Source organism: Salminus brasiliensis, chromosome 18 (assembly GCF_030463535.1).
Source record: "Salminus brasiliensis chromosome 18, fSalBra1.hap2, whole genome shotgun sequence".
Taxonomy (NCBI): domain Eukaryota; kingdom Metazoa; phylum Chordata; class Actinopteri; order Characiformes; family Bryconidae; genus Salminus; species Salminus brasiliensis.
In genome coordinates this window covers 9,110,350-9,128,729 of record NC_132895.1, presented here as the reverse complement: position 1 = coordinate 9,128,729, position 18,380 = coordinate 9,110,350, and the positions used below count along the sequence as shown (strand labels likewise).

At 42.8% G+C, this 18,380-nt stretch overlaps 1 protein-coding gene across 1 annotated transcript; it reads right to left on the bottom strand.

The window, feature by feature from the left end:
* Positions 1 to 493: 493 nt before the first annotated feature.
* On the bottom strand, positions 494 to 17,383 carry alpk2 (alpha-kinase 2). The gene is given in 11 exon segments (XM_072662491.1): positions 494 to 695; positions 1,722 to 1,770; positions 2,056 to 2,273; positions 2,515 to 2,603; positions 3,957 to 4,255; positions 4,633 to 4,671; positions 5,166 to 5,296; positions 7,718 to 7,871; positions 9,320 to 10,856; positions 13,609 to 16,428; positions 17,282 to 17,383. Coding segments are annotated over 11 exon segments (5,640 nt in total).
* Between the last annotated feature and the right edge of the window lie 997 nt (positions 17,384 to 18,380).

Sequence of the window (18,380 nt, the reverse complement as noted above, 5' to 3'; positions counted from 1 at the left end):
TAGTTTAGTTCAGTCCAGTCCTACACTACAGGATCAGTGAAACAGTACGTTTGAGGTTGCATTGTGTTGTCAAGTGTTGTCATTCTATCATAATCTTAATTCACAATAAAGATGAAGATTTTAAGTTTCCACATTAAAGTATACTAAGTATACCAAATTGCAAAAGGTCATTTTGCTGCTTGACTGTGTCTGGTGACACTCTACTCAACAGTCATCTCTGTGACATTCATTTCCCACAAAAACTGGGCATGCACAGCAAACAACGACCCACTAAACCCAATGCAAGTGAAATACAGTAATCTCTTTGTTATCTAGGTCAGTGGTCTCAGTGGTTTCACTTCAGAACGCTGTGTCCTTGTGCTTTCCCGTTTCCTGTATCATAACATCTCTAAGACCATTGATGCATCGACCATCAAACTCTGATGCAGCTTTCCAGCTCTGAAGGTAGAGTCCCACTTGCACATAATGCCCTACACTGAGGGCGTCTGTCCAATCAAGATTTGCTCTTCAGAACTGGGCCGAATGTCTTTTTCTTGGGTGCAGGTTGTGTTTTGGGCTTTGGTGGAGCTACTGTTCGTTTGGGTTTGGGCTGTAAGGATGTTAGCCCCAGCAGCTCGCAGAATCTGTTACACTGGTGCAGGGCCTTGAACTGGTCGATGAAAGTTGTGGCACAGTTCCCTTTAAATCCCTTATAGCTGGAAACACACATGAGGAAATGTTATAAGGAATGACCTGGTTGCCCCAATCCAATCTGAGTACTTCAATACTGAGAATCAGTTGAAACTGATCCAATCCAGGCTTTGTACACTCACTGACCAAAGAAATGATGCACCCAGATGACAGCCAGCCACCCCACCTTCATTTGCAGTGGTGTCATGACCGAGAAGCCAGGACTCGTCTTTAGCGACGAATCCAGGTTCTATGTGAGAATGGTGGCCTTGTGGTGAGCTCTTTAATCCTGCTATTGCTGTGAAGTGCGACACACTACCCCAACTGCTGGTTTGATGATCTAGGGAGCCATCGCATACAACACTCTGCCCCCCATGAGTGACACAAGGGACACTGACTGCTCAGCGATACGTGCAGGACATCCTGCGGCCACATGTGTCAGCTCTCACGGCAGGGCTTCCAACAGGCAGTTTTCAGCAGGATAATGCTTGCCCACACACATCAAGGGTCTAGCAGGAATGTCTCCACCAGATTGCCACACTTCCTTGGCCTGCTTGGTTGCCAGATTAATCTCCAATCAAGCATTAATAGGACCAGCTGGAATGGCAACTTCGGCAACCTTAGAGTGTGCAAGATCTACAGGCCCAGCCGCAACATCTGCAAATGTGGGCAAAACATCTCATCTTGTATTCAGGCTAGTTTTCCCCCCAAAATGGATATTGGTGTGTTTTTGGTGCATAATTTTTTTGGTCAGTGACTGTTTTTTCATAGATAAACGCTTTGATTGACCGACATTAATTATTTGATAGTGGTATAGACACAGAATAGATTACTTTTCTATTATTATTGTTGTGAAAAAACACAACATGCTTTCCCAAAAGCATCTCAGCACAAAGATAATTCCTAAATGGTCGAGCGAGCATCACACTGACTGCTCTCTCTACCAGTTGAGATGATCTTAACACTAAGATGCTTGCGCCCAGATCTGTACAAGCTAAAAAAATTATTATAATAATTATAATAAAAACTTTTGTTATGCCACATCAACTTACCCTTTCTTGCAGGTGGCGATACCAACATCTGTCAGCCTCATTCCAACACCTGCAGAAAAATGAAGACAGTAAGGCACTGCCTTGCTGACGACACCCACCTGCCCTGCAGAGATTAGCTCCAGCCCTGATCTAACACTCCTGATCCACCTAATCAATGCTTTTAGTAGCATCTCCTGACCTCCAGGAGATCATGTGCTGAATGCAGTTTGAATCTCAGGTCCTATTTTGTACAGTACAGTGTTCAAGTCCTCATTCAACTCCTTAGTCTACTGTATCACCATTCCCACCCTCCCCAGACACTGAATATAGGACACGGCTCTGTAATGGATCTTACCCTGCATGTCAGTGACCAGAAGGTTTCCATCAGTCTGAGAGTACACCCAGTGTTGGAAGGCGCAGCACTTTTGACCTGCCTCCGAGTCTCTCCTCATCAAATTGATCTCTTTTCCATCCTTCACTGAGTACTTCACAAAGTCTCCAATCAACTCCTCCTCCAGAGTGGCGTATGGGATATCGCTGGATGGCCGGTGGACCAAGTAGATGGGGATGATCCTGGGAAACACATACAGTGAATTTCTGACACCTCTAGCCTTCTGGAGAGAACTCAGAACTCTGGAGAGAACTGCCTTCTGTGCAGAACATTTCAATATGGGGAGTTTTATTAAGTTTTAAGTTGAATCTTTATGCCACTTAATCTTATCCAGTCCAAAATATGCAAAGAATTACTGTAGTAACTTTCAATCCTAAGTCATTTCTGAATCTCTAAAGTTGAGAAATGCGTCTTTGCACTCACTCTGGGACTTCTCCGAATGACTCTGTGGATTTGGCGATGTTTGTGTAAGCCTTGATGTACTCCCTGGCTGTGTTCTGCACATGACACTCCTGAGGAAAAATATAAAGGATCAATTAAAATACAATACAGCCAAGTTCTACAATCGCTATAATGTAGAGAAGTATGCAAGTATACACCCCAATGTTTGTGGACACCCCGTCTAATGAAGTCATTCAGCTACTTTCTCATCCAACACCCTGACCTCACTAACACTCTTGGTGCTGAATGCCATCAGATCATCACAGCAATGCTCCAGCGCTCCAGTAGAGACAGTAACTCCAACAAAAGCAGGACAAACTCATGTTAATACCCTTGATTTCAGAAGGAACAGCAGGTGTCCAAATACCTTTGTCCATATAGTGTTATTTAATGCTGTCCACAGCTAGCCACTTGCTAGCTGTCTGTATAAAGGTCACTCAGTCTTACTGTCTTCTGTTTTTGACACTATTTACTGAAATGACTTGTCAGTGTGTGATTCTCAAAATAATGTTCCAGAGTGTTGGAATCAATAATATCAAAAAAGCAATTGGTTGAAGATCCAATTACTACTTCTGTACATTTTCATACATTAAAGGTGTGTTCAGAACAATGAACAGAGCTCTAGATAATCCAAGTTAAACTGCTGTGTGGTGTGTAGCTTATTAAATTAAAAACATTTCTACAATACATGTCATTATTGACTAAAATAAGTAATAATAATATGTCAAATTATTCCAAACTTTTGAATGATAGTGTACATCATTATTGTACCCCGTGAAAAATGCAGCTCAAGACAAGCTTTTGCTGGTAACTGGTTCCAAATGGTCTAAGCTGGTCTTGATGGTCAAGATGGTTGAAAACCAGGCCAGGTGAAAACACACCCTATGTTGGTAGGGTAAGCTAGCTAGTTAACCAGTTCTTGACCTGCATAGTGTGTGTTGCATTTGATTTTGGTCATGCTTGGTAATCTTGGTCGTGATCGTCAACAAGCTTGGTCTTACTGGCTATGCTGGTTGACCAGCTTGGTGTTGTTGGTAATTCTGGCCGCTCAGCTTGGACATGCTGGTCAACCCCTGGTGGTCTAGCTTGGTCAGGTTGATCATGCTTGTAGACCAGAAACAAAAACATACCCTGTACTGGTCAAGAGCTAAGGTGGTCATCCAGCTTGAGCTGGCCAGGCTTGTGTTTTGCTTAGCAGGGTATTTGCTGATAATAATGATATTTTCTAATGGTGAGATAGAGAGACAGATGAGTCCTTCCCTTAGAGAATTTCCCACAGAATATGCTGCAAGCTTATGGAATAGTCTAAACCAGAATCTTTGGTGTTTTGGATTGGTGATGAATTGACTTGTTATATTTATATTATATTATAATATATTATGTTTTTTTCAGAACTATTTCTCCAGATCCGATTGGAGTCTCACCTCCACAGCCAGGTTATAGTTTTTCTGGATGAGCTCCTCATTGTTTTTGGTCCCGTAGGTGATGGCGTTGTGGACTTTAAGCACACAGGGGTGTCCAGGGTTGAAGACAGGCACCATGCCGGCCCGCAGAGTGGTCCTGAAGGCTTTGCGGTGCATTCCCTCCCCAAAGTGGGCCTTTTCTGTCACAATGCTGGCAGGCTGGTTCTCACCAAAGTACTGTTCTGTCAGGATGTCATCCTTGAAGTGCAGAGAGGCACAGTGCACATCCTCCTCATCCCCATCCACCTCACTGCGCTCAGCTGAGAAAGAGAGTAAGGGAACGGTGAGGGATCGGCTCATGCTAACTAACCCTTGTGCAGTCTTAACGCTGTAAACTCGCCTTGTCCTAAGGGTCAAAAATTACCCTTAAGGTAAACTATGTACCCTTCCGGTCTACAGCTTTTATGGAAGTGTGATTATTTAGGGTTTTTTTATGATGTTAAACATGGTGGGTCATTTTTGATCCTTAAGATGGCACAAGGGTCAAGCACAGAAACAACATACATCTATTAGATCACTTAACTCCTTACAGTCTTGGAAATTCAACAGCAGTCATGTCAATTACAGCATTTGCTAATCCATCCCTTTCAATTACACCTTCACTGAACAATCACAGAAAAATGAAACAGTGGCCTACCTGGTGTGTCATGACTGGGGAGGACAAGCTCCATGAGCACTGAGACAAGAAGGACAGGCAAGGGGTTAATGGTGGATTCAAAGTCTGATCTCTCTGAAGCTCTTTATTTTTGATCTGGGATTAGTGGGATGCATTTAGTTTACACAAGACAAGGTAAATTTATTGACCATATGAGAGCAAGAGAGCTGATCTGAGGTCAGTTTGTGGTCTTGAATTCATCAGAACTCAGATCAGCTGGTGGACCAGTGGTTGTGGTATATGTGTAGTATCTAATACATACATAAAACTAGTGTCTTATTATTTGTTTTCAGGCCTTGTTTAGAATGACTACCATGTGTGTGTGTGTGTGTATATATGTGTGTGTGTGTTTTATTATTAGACTAATTTTGAAAGTTTGGACAATGCTTTCAGCATACGGTTGTAGTATAAGAATACACCGCATGACTGTAGGATTGGAGTGAAGGTCTGACTTCTGATTTGAGCTAACATGTCTGACCTATCAGTCCCCTCTCAAACCTGACCCCTAATCTTACCTTCTGAAGTGAGGTGGTATTCTGAAGTGGACACAGAACCAGCGGTACTGGTCAGACAGCAGCGGTACATCCCCAGGTCCTTACTGCAGGCTTTCAGAATGGACAGAGTGACACGACTGTCATCACCCGCTCTACAGAGAGAGAGAGAGAGAGAGAGAGAGAGAGAGAGAGAGGAGGAGGAGAACTCTCTTACAAATGCTCACTCACAGTACCTACCTAGAATACACACATAAGATCTTGTGAATAGTTTATATTGACCCCTGGTAGATATAACCATCCACTGTATTAGAAAAAGGTCCACCCACTGCCGCCCACTTCACCATTCTTCTCCGGTCAGACCACAGGACTGCTGTTTACCAGATACTATTTGAGTGGTGGACAGTACAGCAGTGTTTAACACATGTCAGTGTTGCTGCTCAGTTGAAAGTGGGTCCACCACCCAAAAATATCCAGCCAAGAGCAGCTCTATGGTCAGAAACTGACCACTGGCGAAGGGCTTGAGGATAACTAACACAAAGTGTGCATCCACAGACACAGCAACAGTCTCAACAGTCCCAATGACTGATCATCCAGATATCTACAGTTTCGTTATTAAAGTGTCCGGGGCTAAAGTTCTTAAAACTACACTGAGATATCATAAAAAAGGACATGCTAGCCCATGTGCTAGACCATGTTAAAACCTAAATGGACTCTTAACTATCTGCCACTATTAATATCACCACTATTAACTATCTACACCATGATTAGTATATTATGATTATGATCAGAGCAGTTCAGCAGTATAGATGGTTTGGTCGTTTTTATCAATAATGTTTAAATAGTTCTGATCAGAGGAGGATGGGATGGGTCCCCCTTGTGAGTCTTGGTTCCTCCCAAGGTTTCTTCCTCCAGCTCTGAGGGAGCTTTTCCTGCCACTGTCACCGCTGGCTGCTCACTGGGGGTCTTTGATCCTTCATGTCTTACGTTATTTCTTTTTGTCTCTGTCTTTTATTAATTACTAAATTACTAAAGCTGCTTTGTGACGACAACAGTTGTAAAAAGCTATACAAATAAATTTGACTTGACTTGACTTGACTTGACTTGACTTGACTTGACTTGACTAGCCAGTTATTAATAGTGACTAATAGTGACACAAACAAACGTTTTAATTGACTGACATTATTATATAATACTCAGCAAAAATGAAAATGAAAAAGCTCATTTTAAAAGCTGCTCATCTGGGCAGGACATTTTTATTTACCCTTTAAACACTAATATTAGAATAAATACTAATACAATTCCTACAGAAAGGAGTTTTGTGTTCATTAAAACTTCTGCATACATGCCACTAACATACTGTATTTCACTCAAAACAGGATTTACACATGACTGCAAGACTTACACAAGGATTCTTTTTTATCAGAGGTCTACAGAGATCATATCAGAGCTGTATTGAGAAGCTGGTGAACTGAATCATGCAGTTACATAAAATGGGAACACAGCTCCCACTCTAAGTCATTGCTGAATCACCACAGAGCACTGATGTTCAGTCAGACTCCTGCCAAAAATGAGAGCAATTCTGAAAAAGCAGAGCACAGCACCATCAAGTGGTTAAAAACACACTCTTTTGCTGAGGCACCAAAAGGCCTACCAGAGAAATAATGGACTCTTTAACATGGCATGGCTACAGGATTGGCCTTCACATCTGTCATTTGTTAAAAATGATGGTGAAATCAGCCTATGCACACAAGACTGCAATATTCCAATACATACATCTTACCAGGTAAAGACATACCAGGGTTTTAGTCTTAAAGCTCAATGGAAAACTACTGCAGTGTCCATTACACTGTGCTTGTTAATGGCACAAAGACATTTAGCAGGTCTTAAAGGCTAGGCAGTAAAGAGCTGGATACTGTGGCAGATTATCTGACATCAACACTGAAAAAAATAAAAGCACCTTAAATATAGTAGAAACATCTAATATTTCTATTATATGTATATATATATATATAATTCAATATTATTCCAATTATTTCTTTATATTTTTCTAGAGAAATTCTCAATTTATATACAATAATCTCACATATAATTTAAAACATAGTCATTGACAAGACCATACCTACATGTAGCAAGTACACCACATGCCTGCATGGAAGCAAGCAATGGTTTAAAATAATAATAATAATAATTACATGCATTTACATCTGGTTGAACCAAGGAAGCCATGCATCTGTTTTAGGGTTTTTTTATAGAAAAGGCCTTCATACTGTTCACTGATAACAGTCCCATACACTGACCACTTATGAGCACTTTCTAAAATCCTACTGAAGCACCTGACGGATTTGATGAAGGCCTCAGGAGCCCCTGAATGTGTTTGGTAAACACAAGCAGCAGCAGACCAGAGTTATGGAGATCCAGTTGACCATTATGGTCTATGTTACATTTCCTGTCCATCATCCATGTTCATTTTTGTTATAGTGTTGCTCCCAAACACTGTAATTAAGCTCTTTGGTTTATCATATATATTTTTGATAAATAAGAAGTATTTATTAATAACAGGCCAGCATTCTTACCCCCTTTTCTTCTCGGACAAGATCTTTCCCTCTTTGGTCCACGAGATGGAGGATTCTGCTGTCACAGGGCTAAACTGGCACCACAGAGAGATGCTCTGAGGGTCTTCCGGCACTGGAGCTGCCTGGATCTCAGCTACCACATGGGGTACTACAACTACACAACACAGCAGCACCTTACTGGTTAGTGTGTTAACATAAACAGCTATTTCATAATTCCTTAGGTCTACTTGACTTCAAAGTTCAGTGTCCTGTTCATCTTCAACTGTTATTAAAAGTACAGATGGAAACTCTTTTGGCCCAAAGGTTCTTAAATGGTGAGTGATCCATCACCACAAGAGAAATAAAGCCATTTTATAACTAACCAAAACTGTGAACCTTCAGTTAACATCCATGTTTATCCAAAATCTAATATATTTAAATATATAATGTAATGAATGTATATATGTCATGTTTTTTAAAAGCATTAAAAAATTCCCTGTAATAAATGAAATACCTGTAGTTTGTAGTTAAATGAAGTACCTGTAGTTATTACATAACTTGGGAGTTTGGGAGAAGGACCGTGCCCCGAACTCCTCCTCCTGGCCCTCAAGCCCCTTCTGTACCCCCGCTTCTCAGTTCAACACTGTGTCAAACAAACATCGCACCCACTTCCACCCCGTCTCCTCCCTTTCTTCCATCATTTACCACACCAACTAGCAAAGCTCCCAACACTAGGAGGGTAAGGGCCTAACACACATCTCCTCTGATACAGGCGAAGCCAGTCATCGCCTCTCTTTAAACTGCTGCCAATGCGGCATTGCCTGGCCGACTTTACGAGAGCTGACCACAGGAAAGCCACCTCAGAGTCCACACTCGTGGTACATCTCAAGGCATAGTCCACATTACCAAATTGTCATTATTACTTGTACATTACACTTGTACAGTACACCACAAATCATCTCTTTGCATATCCAAGCTGACAAGCTAGGGTCAAAGCACAGGGTCAGCCCTGCTATGGAGCTCCTGGGGAAAAAGGACAAAGTGCCCAACAATGGCAGCTTAGCTGGATGTGGGTATTAGCTTCCATCAGCGGTCAGAGTTCGAGAGAGCACAACTGGTCAGCCACTCTCCTGGTGGTTAGATGACGCTCCCTCCCCTCAGCACTCTAAAAGCGATGCTGGTCTGCACAGGTGTCTGTGAGCTGCTGTGGTGGAGCTGGGGACCCGGTGCTTTCCTTGGAAAAGAGACGGTGGCTGGCTTCTGATGTAACGAAGGAGATGTGTGTTAAGTCCTCACCCTCCTAGTGCTGGGAGCATTACTAGCACTAGGGGGTCACTTGGCAGTACCAAATTGGGAGAAAAAAAGCCCTGTTTAAGACATTATACAGTGTATTTAAGACAATTTGTGTAATAGCTTTCTGTATTGTAGCCTTCAGAGCAATCAGACTCTTCAGATCTCTGGTTCCACCACTGTGATCAAGTTTGACTCGGTAAGTTTGTCTAAAACCAAACACTTCAGAACCAAGACCCACTCTGAAGGACTATGCAGATATGTTGATGCTCATTTATTAAAAATGTGAAAAAATGAAAAGCACATTTTTGAAAGAAAACGGGTATCTTATACCTTCTTTATGTGTTTGAATCTTCTGTTTGACAACGTCGCTGTACGCTTTCTTAAAGGCCACGTCCTCCTCCTTCTTCTGCCGGAATATTGCAGGTAGCTGTGGTCTTGTTCTTATAGGGACCACTTCGGTTTTCTCCCCTGATATGCGCCTGCGTTTGATGATGTCATCATCCAGCACGCTGGAAAGACATGTGCTCTGGGACTCTTGGCCACATGGGGTTTTCCCTGCCTTTGCTGTTTTAGCTTTGACTGCCTCAGTTTCCTTGTGCTGCTTCACACTGGTGGCCTTGAGTGAGCTGTCTGTGCTGCCAGCATTTATCGCGGAGATCAGAGGCAGCACTGGTTTCTCCTTCGCTTTCCCCGGTTTTGGTGTTGGTGTAGCCTCGGCACCCTGATTTTTGGCCTTTGTGGCTTTTGGCCTTGCTCCGTTCTCGACCTCAGCCAAGGGTTCACTCTCTGGCTTTGTCATCCCGGGCTTCTTCTTCTTCTTCCCTCCCTGAGGTTTGGGCGTGACTTTCTCTGTTATGACGATGGTCTCGATTACGGTCACCGTACTGTCTTCAGAGCCAAGACACTCGTTCTCAACTTCGGCCTGGGGTTCTGGCCGCACCTTCTCTTGCTTCTTGCTCGGAGTCCCAAGCTGCTGACCAGTCATTTTCTCTTTGTGCTTGGAGCGTGTTTTCCCCTCTGAGGAGGTCTTGGGGGTCTTTTGAGGCATCGTGTCGTCTTTTGGGTGTAGCTGTTCTTCGCAGTTGGCTTGTTTCAGAGAGGACGGCACTTCTTGGTCACATCTCAGACATGTGTCCTTGTTAAAGTTCAGAACGTCATCCAAGTCTAGAGTGACATACGCGACACGCTTCTTCTCAGAGATCATAAACCGCTGGCCCGAGAGTAAGATTAGCTTGGAAAGTTCCTGGCTGATGTCACTGGCCTTTTGTACCTTAGTTTTATGCTTAGTTCCTTGCGAGTCTTCTGAGTCTGCGCAAGAGGAGGACGAAGTCTGCTCACAGCTTTTCTCAGAGCAAGTGTGAAACTGGTCGTCGGATGATTCCTCACCACTTGCTGGTTTTACGTTTGGTGAACAACCTGTGTGCTCTACTCTACTAAGCTTATTAGTAACCCCTATGAGGGATGGTTTAGAAGATGTCTTCGAACTGGGATGGTAGAATGATGTTCCAATGCTGATTGGTGCAAACGGCATAATAAACAGCGGATCGTCAGCCCTATCCCGTCCCCGGCCTGATTCCAGATCCTTTGTGTATAAACTCACATGTGACCAAGTCCCCTCGGTGCTAGAGCGAGAATGTGGCGCACCATGAGCATGTGTCAGGTGTTCTAACTCGGAGGGCACATGTCCGTCCAGTTGAGGAGTGCATGTGTCAAAACAGGGGCCGCGCACACATCCAGCTGTAGGTGCTTTGTTGCTAGGGTAATCCGAGAGCTTCAAGGAACCGTAATTCCTTGTGCTTTCCTTCTTAAAGTCTGGTGAAAGCTGGGACGTTCTGTCTTCTGCCACTCCCCAGACTGCGTCACTGTCCTGCCGAAGGAAAAGAACATTCCCAAATGTCAAAGAAGCACTTAAGGGTCATTGATAAATGGCAGAAACATTACGACTATTTAGGAGAGCTGCAACATGTTCAGGAAAGCTAGAGACACATGCCAAGGAGAATAAACCTGACATTCGAATGATCTCTGTTGATCAGCAGCTGTCTCTGCTGTTTAATTCACATTATCCAATAAATAACATGAGGTCTTGAAGCTGTCATTTCACAAGAAAGTAGGAAAATGATCAAATCAACAGTATGTGTTACCATATCTATGTCAACCATGTTCTGAATGTGTACACACTCACTCAAAAACAATCAACCAACAGTGCATCCAACACTAAAGGCAGCATGGTTGCCCATGCTTATCCGTTTCAGTGTGGCCAACATGGACATGCACATGTCGCAACTAGACAGTCACTGGTTGAAGAATCTAACAAGGTTAAGGAGACAACTTGAAACGTACCGCCCAGCGAGACGTTCGGTTAAAGCCATTTGAGTACATACCTTTACTCTATCATTCCGTTCTCCTGATCCAGAAAGCACCAAGCTTTCATGCTGGGGTCAGCGAGACACATACAGTTGGCAAAGCTCTAGTTTGTTACTATTATAAGGATCACAGGAGCTGCGTAACACCCTATAGCCAATGGCCAAGCTTTAACTGGCTCCAGGCTCAGAGGGATTGGTGTGGCCACAGCGTGGGGAGACAGAGAGGTGTGAGTTTTGGTTGGAGTCGTGTTTCACTTCTCAGCTGTGCTGTATCGCTCACGCTGACACTAAAGGGTGTGTAGAGTAGCCTCAATTAAAAGTATTTTAAACTTCAATGTAATGATGACTCCAGTAGATGTTATTAGCCCAGGAACTGAACCATCAGAATGGAACGAAACGAACCCCACAACAAGAATCTGAAACTCAATGTAAAAGATTTATATAGAGCTCAGAAAAGAGTAAAAATGAAGTATTTTCAGACTAAAGTAGAGTATTTTGGTACAAATTGTAGAAGTAAAAGTACTAAAACAAGGGGAAACAAGGTGCTTCTACCAATTACATGTCGATTTTGGGGTGGCAACGGTATGAGATTGTCATGCTATGATAACCGTCTTAAAAATATCACGGTTCTACGGTATCACAGTATACAATATTCCACAGTGCCTCCTCTTGTTGTTGTTCTTCTTATTATGTTTCTTATTATTATTACTATTATTCTTATTATTATTGACCCTCCTGAATACACTGACCATTCAAGACATGACAACAGGGTATTTCTTTCTACTAAAGTTACAGCAGGTGTAAAATTTCTCCCTTTTTAAAACTTAAGCTGCACATAAAGTGAAGTTCTGTAGAACGACTTTATTTCCAGCGAATATTTTTTTTATTTTGGATTTATCTGCTGATAATTCTTTCCATTATAAAATCGATTGTGTTTTTTTTTTTACTCTGAAAATAGTGACAAATTGGGAGTACCGATATTAATCAAATGTACATGGTATGACAGCCATTAATTTTCATACCACAACAAGGGTGTACAGCTTCCTGGAAATGATCTTCCTGAAGGAAGGTGCAGTACTCACTCTATGCCATGGAATAACATTTATTATTCATCTTCTGAAGGCAGAAAGGCAGAAAGGCAGAAAGTTCATGCTTTTAACTAAATAAGGTAGTTCATTGGCATAGAGTGAGTGCAATGATTCAAACAGTGCAATGATTTTTAACTGTTTGATTTAAACAATCAAAAAGTTAAAGAAATACTTGTGTTCATGTAAGTATTTACTATCTGTCGCTTTGCTTCCCCTCTCTCTTCGCTGCTTCTTCTTCCCATTCCTCTGCAGCCTCTTTTCTCTTGGGGTGTGTGTGCTCTTATCAACTAGTGTCCTCTATAATTAGCCTCCATTTCTGTTTATCTGTTTTTTCCTGCCCTCTCTCTCACTCTTTCTGAACCTCACGTTTCCTCAGCAGTCGCTGTCACTCTTTTGTATGTGTATGTGGGAGTGTATTGACCTGGGCATGAAAGTGAAAGAGATACAGAAAGCAGTACAGAGACAGTGTGTGTGTGTGTGTGTGTGTGTGTGTGTGTGTGTGTGTGTGTGTGTGTGTGAGGCGGGAGGGGGTGGGGTTGGGTGTTCTACCTTTTGTTTACTCTATTCTTTACTATATTAAACTTGATCTAATTTGTCATTATGTAGAATAGTCTGTGGTGTCTGTGTCTGAGCCCCATCTGAGAGCTAGTTTAATTAATGGTATGCAAAACAACTGAAGTTTGGGTGAGGAAACTTTCCATGGTGAAGTCTGTTTACACACCCCACCCAACCAGTCTCTTTCCTGTAATTGGTATCTCTCAGTCTTAGCTCCGTTTACCAAAGCTGGTCTACCAACCAGTACACATTAATGGTGACATAGACAGAGAGACATAGAGAAAGTGACTAGGTACTCTGCGATGACTAGGTATGAGAGTATTGCCACATGGCTCAGGTATCACGATGAGTTATGAGGGCTGGGATATTGCACGTGGCAGAGCTCTGTGTACCAGTAGGAAATGTTAAAGGTTAATAAGCAGCTGAGAGTCACCTTCTGTCCTGACAACAAATGTGACTTTAGCAAAGAGTCAAATGAAGTCTGTAAAAATGTTATTCAGCCAGCTAAACATTTTTAAGCAAAGTTAAGCCACAATAATGTCAAATTTTGCATAGCTTTGGCCTGTAGTCTAGCCCTAGAATGAACACAGCCAAAAAAGGTTTTCCACCTTACCTCAGTCCCACAGATATGCTGGCTTGCTGTTGTTTCTGTCGAGTAATCTTTCACAGGCAGCACAGGTGCAACTGTCCCTTCTTGTATATGTGATCCCAAATTTGGCATGTAGGCTGCATACGGGTTCACATACGGGGTCTCTACCTCCATGCCCTTCTCTTGCAGAGTGACCTCAGACTCTTCTGTTAAATCCTTATTCCCGGCAGTATATGACTGAGTGTGGGGATCCAAGTCTTTGCCTGCCAGCTGTTGCACTAGTCCATTAGAGTTGTCATCCTTCGGCACTCCACTGCTCTGAGAGTCTACCCCTGCTTCCATAGAACATAGAGGTAAACACATTTGTCCAGAAGCTGCGGAGTCTTCTGGGCTATCCTTCTGCCTCTTTGTGGTATCCTGGATAGGCAAGCAGGGTAGGGACAGTGAGTCAACAGGACTGCTGCAACTTGTTGTGTTGGCAACAAGTGGAGAATCTTCCGTAAAGACACTAACAGACTGGAACCAGTCTGAGAGAGCGCTAGCCCAGCTGTCTGAGGATGACCAGCTCTCGATAGATGGCAGTTCCCAGTCACTGACCAATTGACCAATCGCAGCCTCACTCCCTTGAGAGGTAGCTAAAGGCTTTGTGTTGTCTGGAGAGACTCTAGGTGGGCTGGGGGCTGGAGAATGTCCCCATTCATCAAAAATAGACCCCTTGTCCTCCTCAAGTGCCAGAAACTGGCAAGCATCCGTCCACAACTGATTGCTGCACCTTGCGCCTGTGCCTTCTGAGCAATCCCCCGCCACCCATTTGCAGCTTGAATCTAAATCCTGGACAGTGGCAGGTGTGTGACAAAGATCTTGTGGTGGCAGGTCTGTCTCAGCTTCCTCGCTAATCTGAGGGCTTTCTGACGATGTGTGCGGGAAGCCAGGGATTTGGAGATGTGTGTCAGGGTTATTTTCAGGCATGTTAGCAACCATTGGATCATTGCTGGGAAAAGCCTTTGACTCCAGCTTGAACTTTGGAGGTGAGTGTGTGATTCGGTCTGGCACGGGATATTCTAGCACGCAAGACTTTGATGGTGGAGTCAAGACATTCCCCGGCAAATGAGAAGTTGAGTCAGCTGGCATGCCATTTGGATTAGGAATAGCCAGATCCAAGATCAACGCACTGCTACCATCCCCCTCTGCATTATTGCCACTGAGCTCCACTGACCAGGCTTGGGTAGATGGATGTCCTAAGACTGGGGCGTCACAGACTATGACTGGTTTGTTCACTTCAATTGTAGGTTGGTGCAGAGGCTCCAGTATCCCTGGAATCTCAGGCTCAAGATTCACATCATTTGTGCTAGAACTGTCAACAGTCAGGTCATATCTTTTGCTGTCACATACGTCAAAGCCCACGTTGGGCACAGTCAATCCTACACAGTCGGTGTAATGGGCAGTCTTACCTACAATGGTACTTACTTCAGAATCAGTGCCACGTATAGACTCTCCAATAATATAACCCATTTCAGAGCCAGTACTACATGCAGTTTTAGAGCGGGTCTCCCTAGTAATATTGTGCAGAACATTGGAATTAATGCTATGACTGGTCTCATAGGTGTTCTCCCCTGTAGTGTTACTCTTTCCTGGCTCGGTTTTATGAGACATTTCTCCAGCAATGTTGCCGAACTCATTTGCGATATTGTTTTTTTCAAAACTGATACAAGAAACCACTCCCCCAACGATGTCACCTATTTCAGGGTCAATGTTACTAGCAGTGTCCTCTGTAGAGTCACTTATTTCAGAGTCAATATGACAGACAGTGGCCTGCACAATGCCACTTATTTGGAGGCTGATATTGGTTACAGTCTCCCCAACTATTCCACTCATTTCTGGGTCAGTCTGTACGACGTTGCCTCTCTCTGTGTTACATACAGTGTTCCCCTGGCCCTCACTGTCAACCACTGTCATTACATCCGGAAAGGTTTCATGTATCCAGTCCATCTCAAAGTTAGTCTCCGGTATGTTGCCTACCGCACTAGATCCCCTGTTTAGTTGCCTTGCTCGTGGCTGATCTTGGGTTTGCATGGAATCATTTGTGTTTGAGACAGCTTTGAATGTAGCTGGGGTGTTTTCACCGTCTTGGCTACTCTCAGGAACTTTGGTCTCTTGATTCGTTGATTGCAGGTCAAAGAAATTCTGGACAAAACTCTCTGCAGCATCATCGGGGTGATCAGGTATCATTGGCGAGCCAGTTGATATTGTTTTTGACCAAACTTGACTGTCTGGTATACAAGGAGAGCCACTGTCATCAACTACTACATCCTGAAATACCACATACCCAGATCCCACAGGTTCCACAGTGGCACTGTCAGCCTTTAGGCTTTCGCATACATGTTCAGCTTGACTGTGAAAGTAAGCTGTAGGCTGTGATCTCAATGAGATGTCTTCATCCTCTGGGACTTTGGGGCCTGTTGCCTGTATGCTTGAGTTATTGTTAACATTAGTTAGGTCAACTCCTTCTACCATGCTAAATCTGCTTGCCTCCATCGAAACAGTCTGATCTGAGGGCTGAACTAAGCCTAACTCCAAGACGTTTCCCCTTCTTTCCTCCTCTTGTGAACTGTTGGGTTGTATCTCTGCAATTTTGTCCAGGCCTGAAACTGGCATTGCGGCTGAAGTATTGAGAAGAGCTTGACCATGCTGGTCCACAGCATGACTGGACTCCTCTTGCACAGATGTTCCTACAGATGTGGGAGGCTGGATGGCACATGTGTCGGAGGAGAGCAGGTCGCCTGGCATGCCCTTGCTGACTTGATCTGCTGTCATCTCCTCTCTACTGTTCACCGGGCAGCTGTCCTTAAAACAACAAGAGCAGAGCAGGAAGGGAAATTAAAGATTGTGGGTTGACATTAGGTTAGATGTGTAGAAACACGACACAACAATATTACATGAGATTTTGTTAATATATACACTGTATGTCCAAAGGTTTGTGGACACTCCTTCTAATGAATGCATTCAGCTACTTAACAATGCACCCATTGCCATTGCCACTGACACAGGTGCGCAAATGCAGACACAAACAGCTTGTCTAGTCCCTGCAGAAAAGTATTCCCAATAGAACAGGAATAAACATGAACCTATTGGCACCATGCAGCCTAATTCCAGGCATGGGCTAGTGGGCTATATAGCCCCCCCAGCATTGAGCTGTGGAGCAGTGGAACTGTGTTCTCTGGAATGATGCATGGTGCTCAATCCAATCATTTTGGGATGAGTTGGGGTGGTGATTATCCAACATCTAGTAGAAAGCCTTCTTCCCTGGACAGTAGAGACAGTTACTCCCAACAAAAGCAGGATACACTCTTTTTTAATACCCCTGATTTAGAAAGAAACAATGAATGATCAGATGTCCCAATACTTTTGTCCATATAGTGTAGTTGTAATTGCTAAGGTACACTGTTATCCTTACTATTCACCCATTTGCACATTCACTTCACAGAAAACTTTACACACACCAACATTGTAGTCAGCCGAGTGTTTTTCCTGGGTCAGTTCATCAGTTTATGAGTATACACAAGAATTAGTAATCAACCTAAGATCTAGGAAAGACGACCAACCACTGCACAGCAACACAGACACATGATGTCAGTCTTTTTAACTTGCAGTAGTCTAAGTTCGTTAGCATCGCTCGCTACAAAACCATACAGTAGACTAGCCTTTACCCAGCTACTCTGACCGGCTTCAGTACTATTGTCCATTTTCCATTTGTGAAGATGTATTCCCCCTCCAGGCTTCTCTCTGAAGTCCCATTCATTTTTAAACTTTGCAAACACTACAGTTTGACCTGTAACAGCAATGAGGAGGAATAGCTGAAGCACAAATACAGAAAGCAGTACATAAAAAAGGAAATCACATAAAATTTTACTCATCCGTATGTTATCTCTCTGTATCTCTGTAACTAGGACTGCAGTATAACAGGCATATTTATGTATTATATTTAAGTATATATTTAAGTGTTTATAGCATGTTTTAAAAGGCTTTTTTTGAGCTTTAAGACAATCAGTACATATACAGCTCTGGAAAAAATTGAGAAACCACTTCATTTATTTTCTTAAATTTGCATCTCTATGTATATTGCACTCTTTATATTCCAGGTATTTCCTCAAACAAAGCTGAATTAGCTGAATTTGCAGAGTATGAAAGGCATAAAGTCCCAACAGCAATGTGAAAGATTAGTGGAGAGCCTGCCAAGACAGAAAAGCTGTGATTGGCAGACAAGGGTATTTCACCATAGTGATTTCTGAATGCTCTTAAAGTTCAAATATTAGTGCTGTGTTGTTTAAACTTGAATAATTTAATAATTTAATTTCATTCATTATTATAAACATTTCTTTGCATTATTTGAACCATTGTTTTTGAGCAGTTGTTTTTGAACAGTTGTCTTTGAGCTCTAAATAATAATATTTTTATTGATTTGGGGGGATTAATTTAATTTATTGCTTATTTAATTTGGGGGAAATATTGTCCATGGTTTATGAAATACAATGCAAATATTAATTTCCCTAAACACACAGCCTATAAATAGTAAAACGAGAGAAACTGATCATGTCTTGACCATATCTTCATTTTTTCCAGAGCTGTATATAGCAAGATATTCCAGTCAATCAAAACACAGGATACAATATGAGAGTCTGTTTACACCATAAATGTGAACGTTCTCTCATATTTAGTACTATCTATCTGTACTCTTAGAAAGAGTGCTAAAAGCATTCTCAGTGGAACCCCTTTCTGGTAGTATAGGGAACTATTTT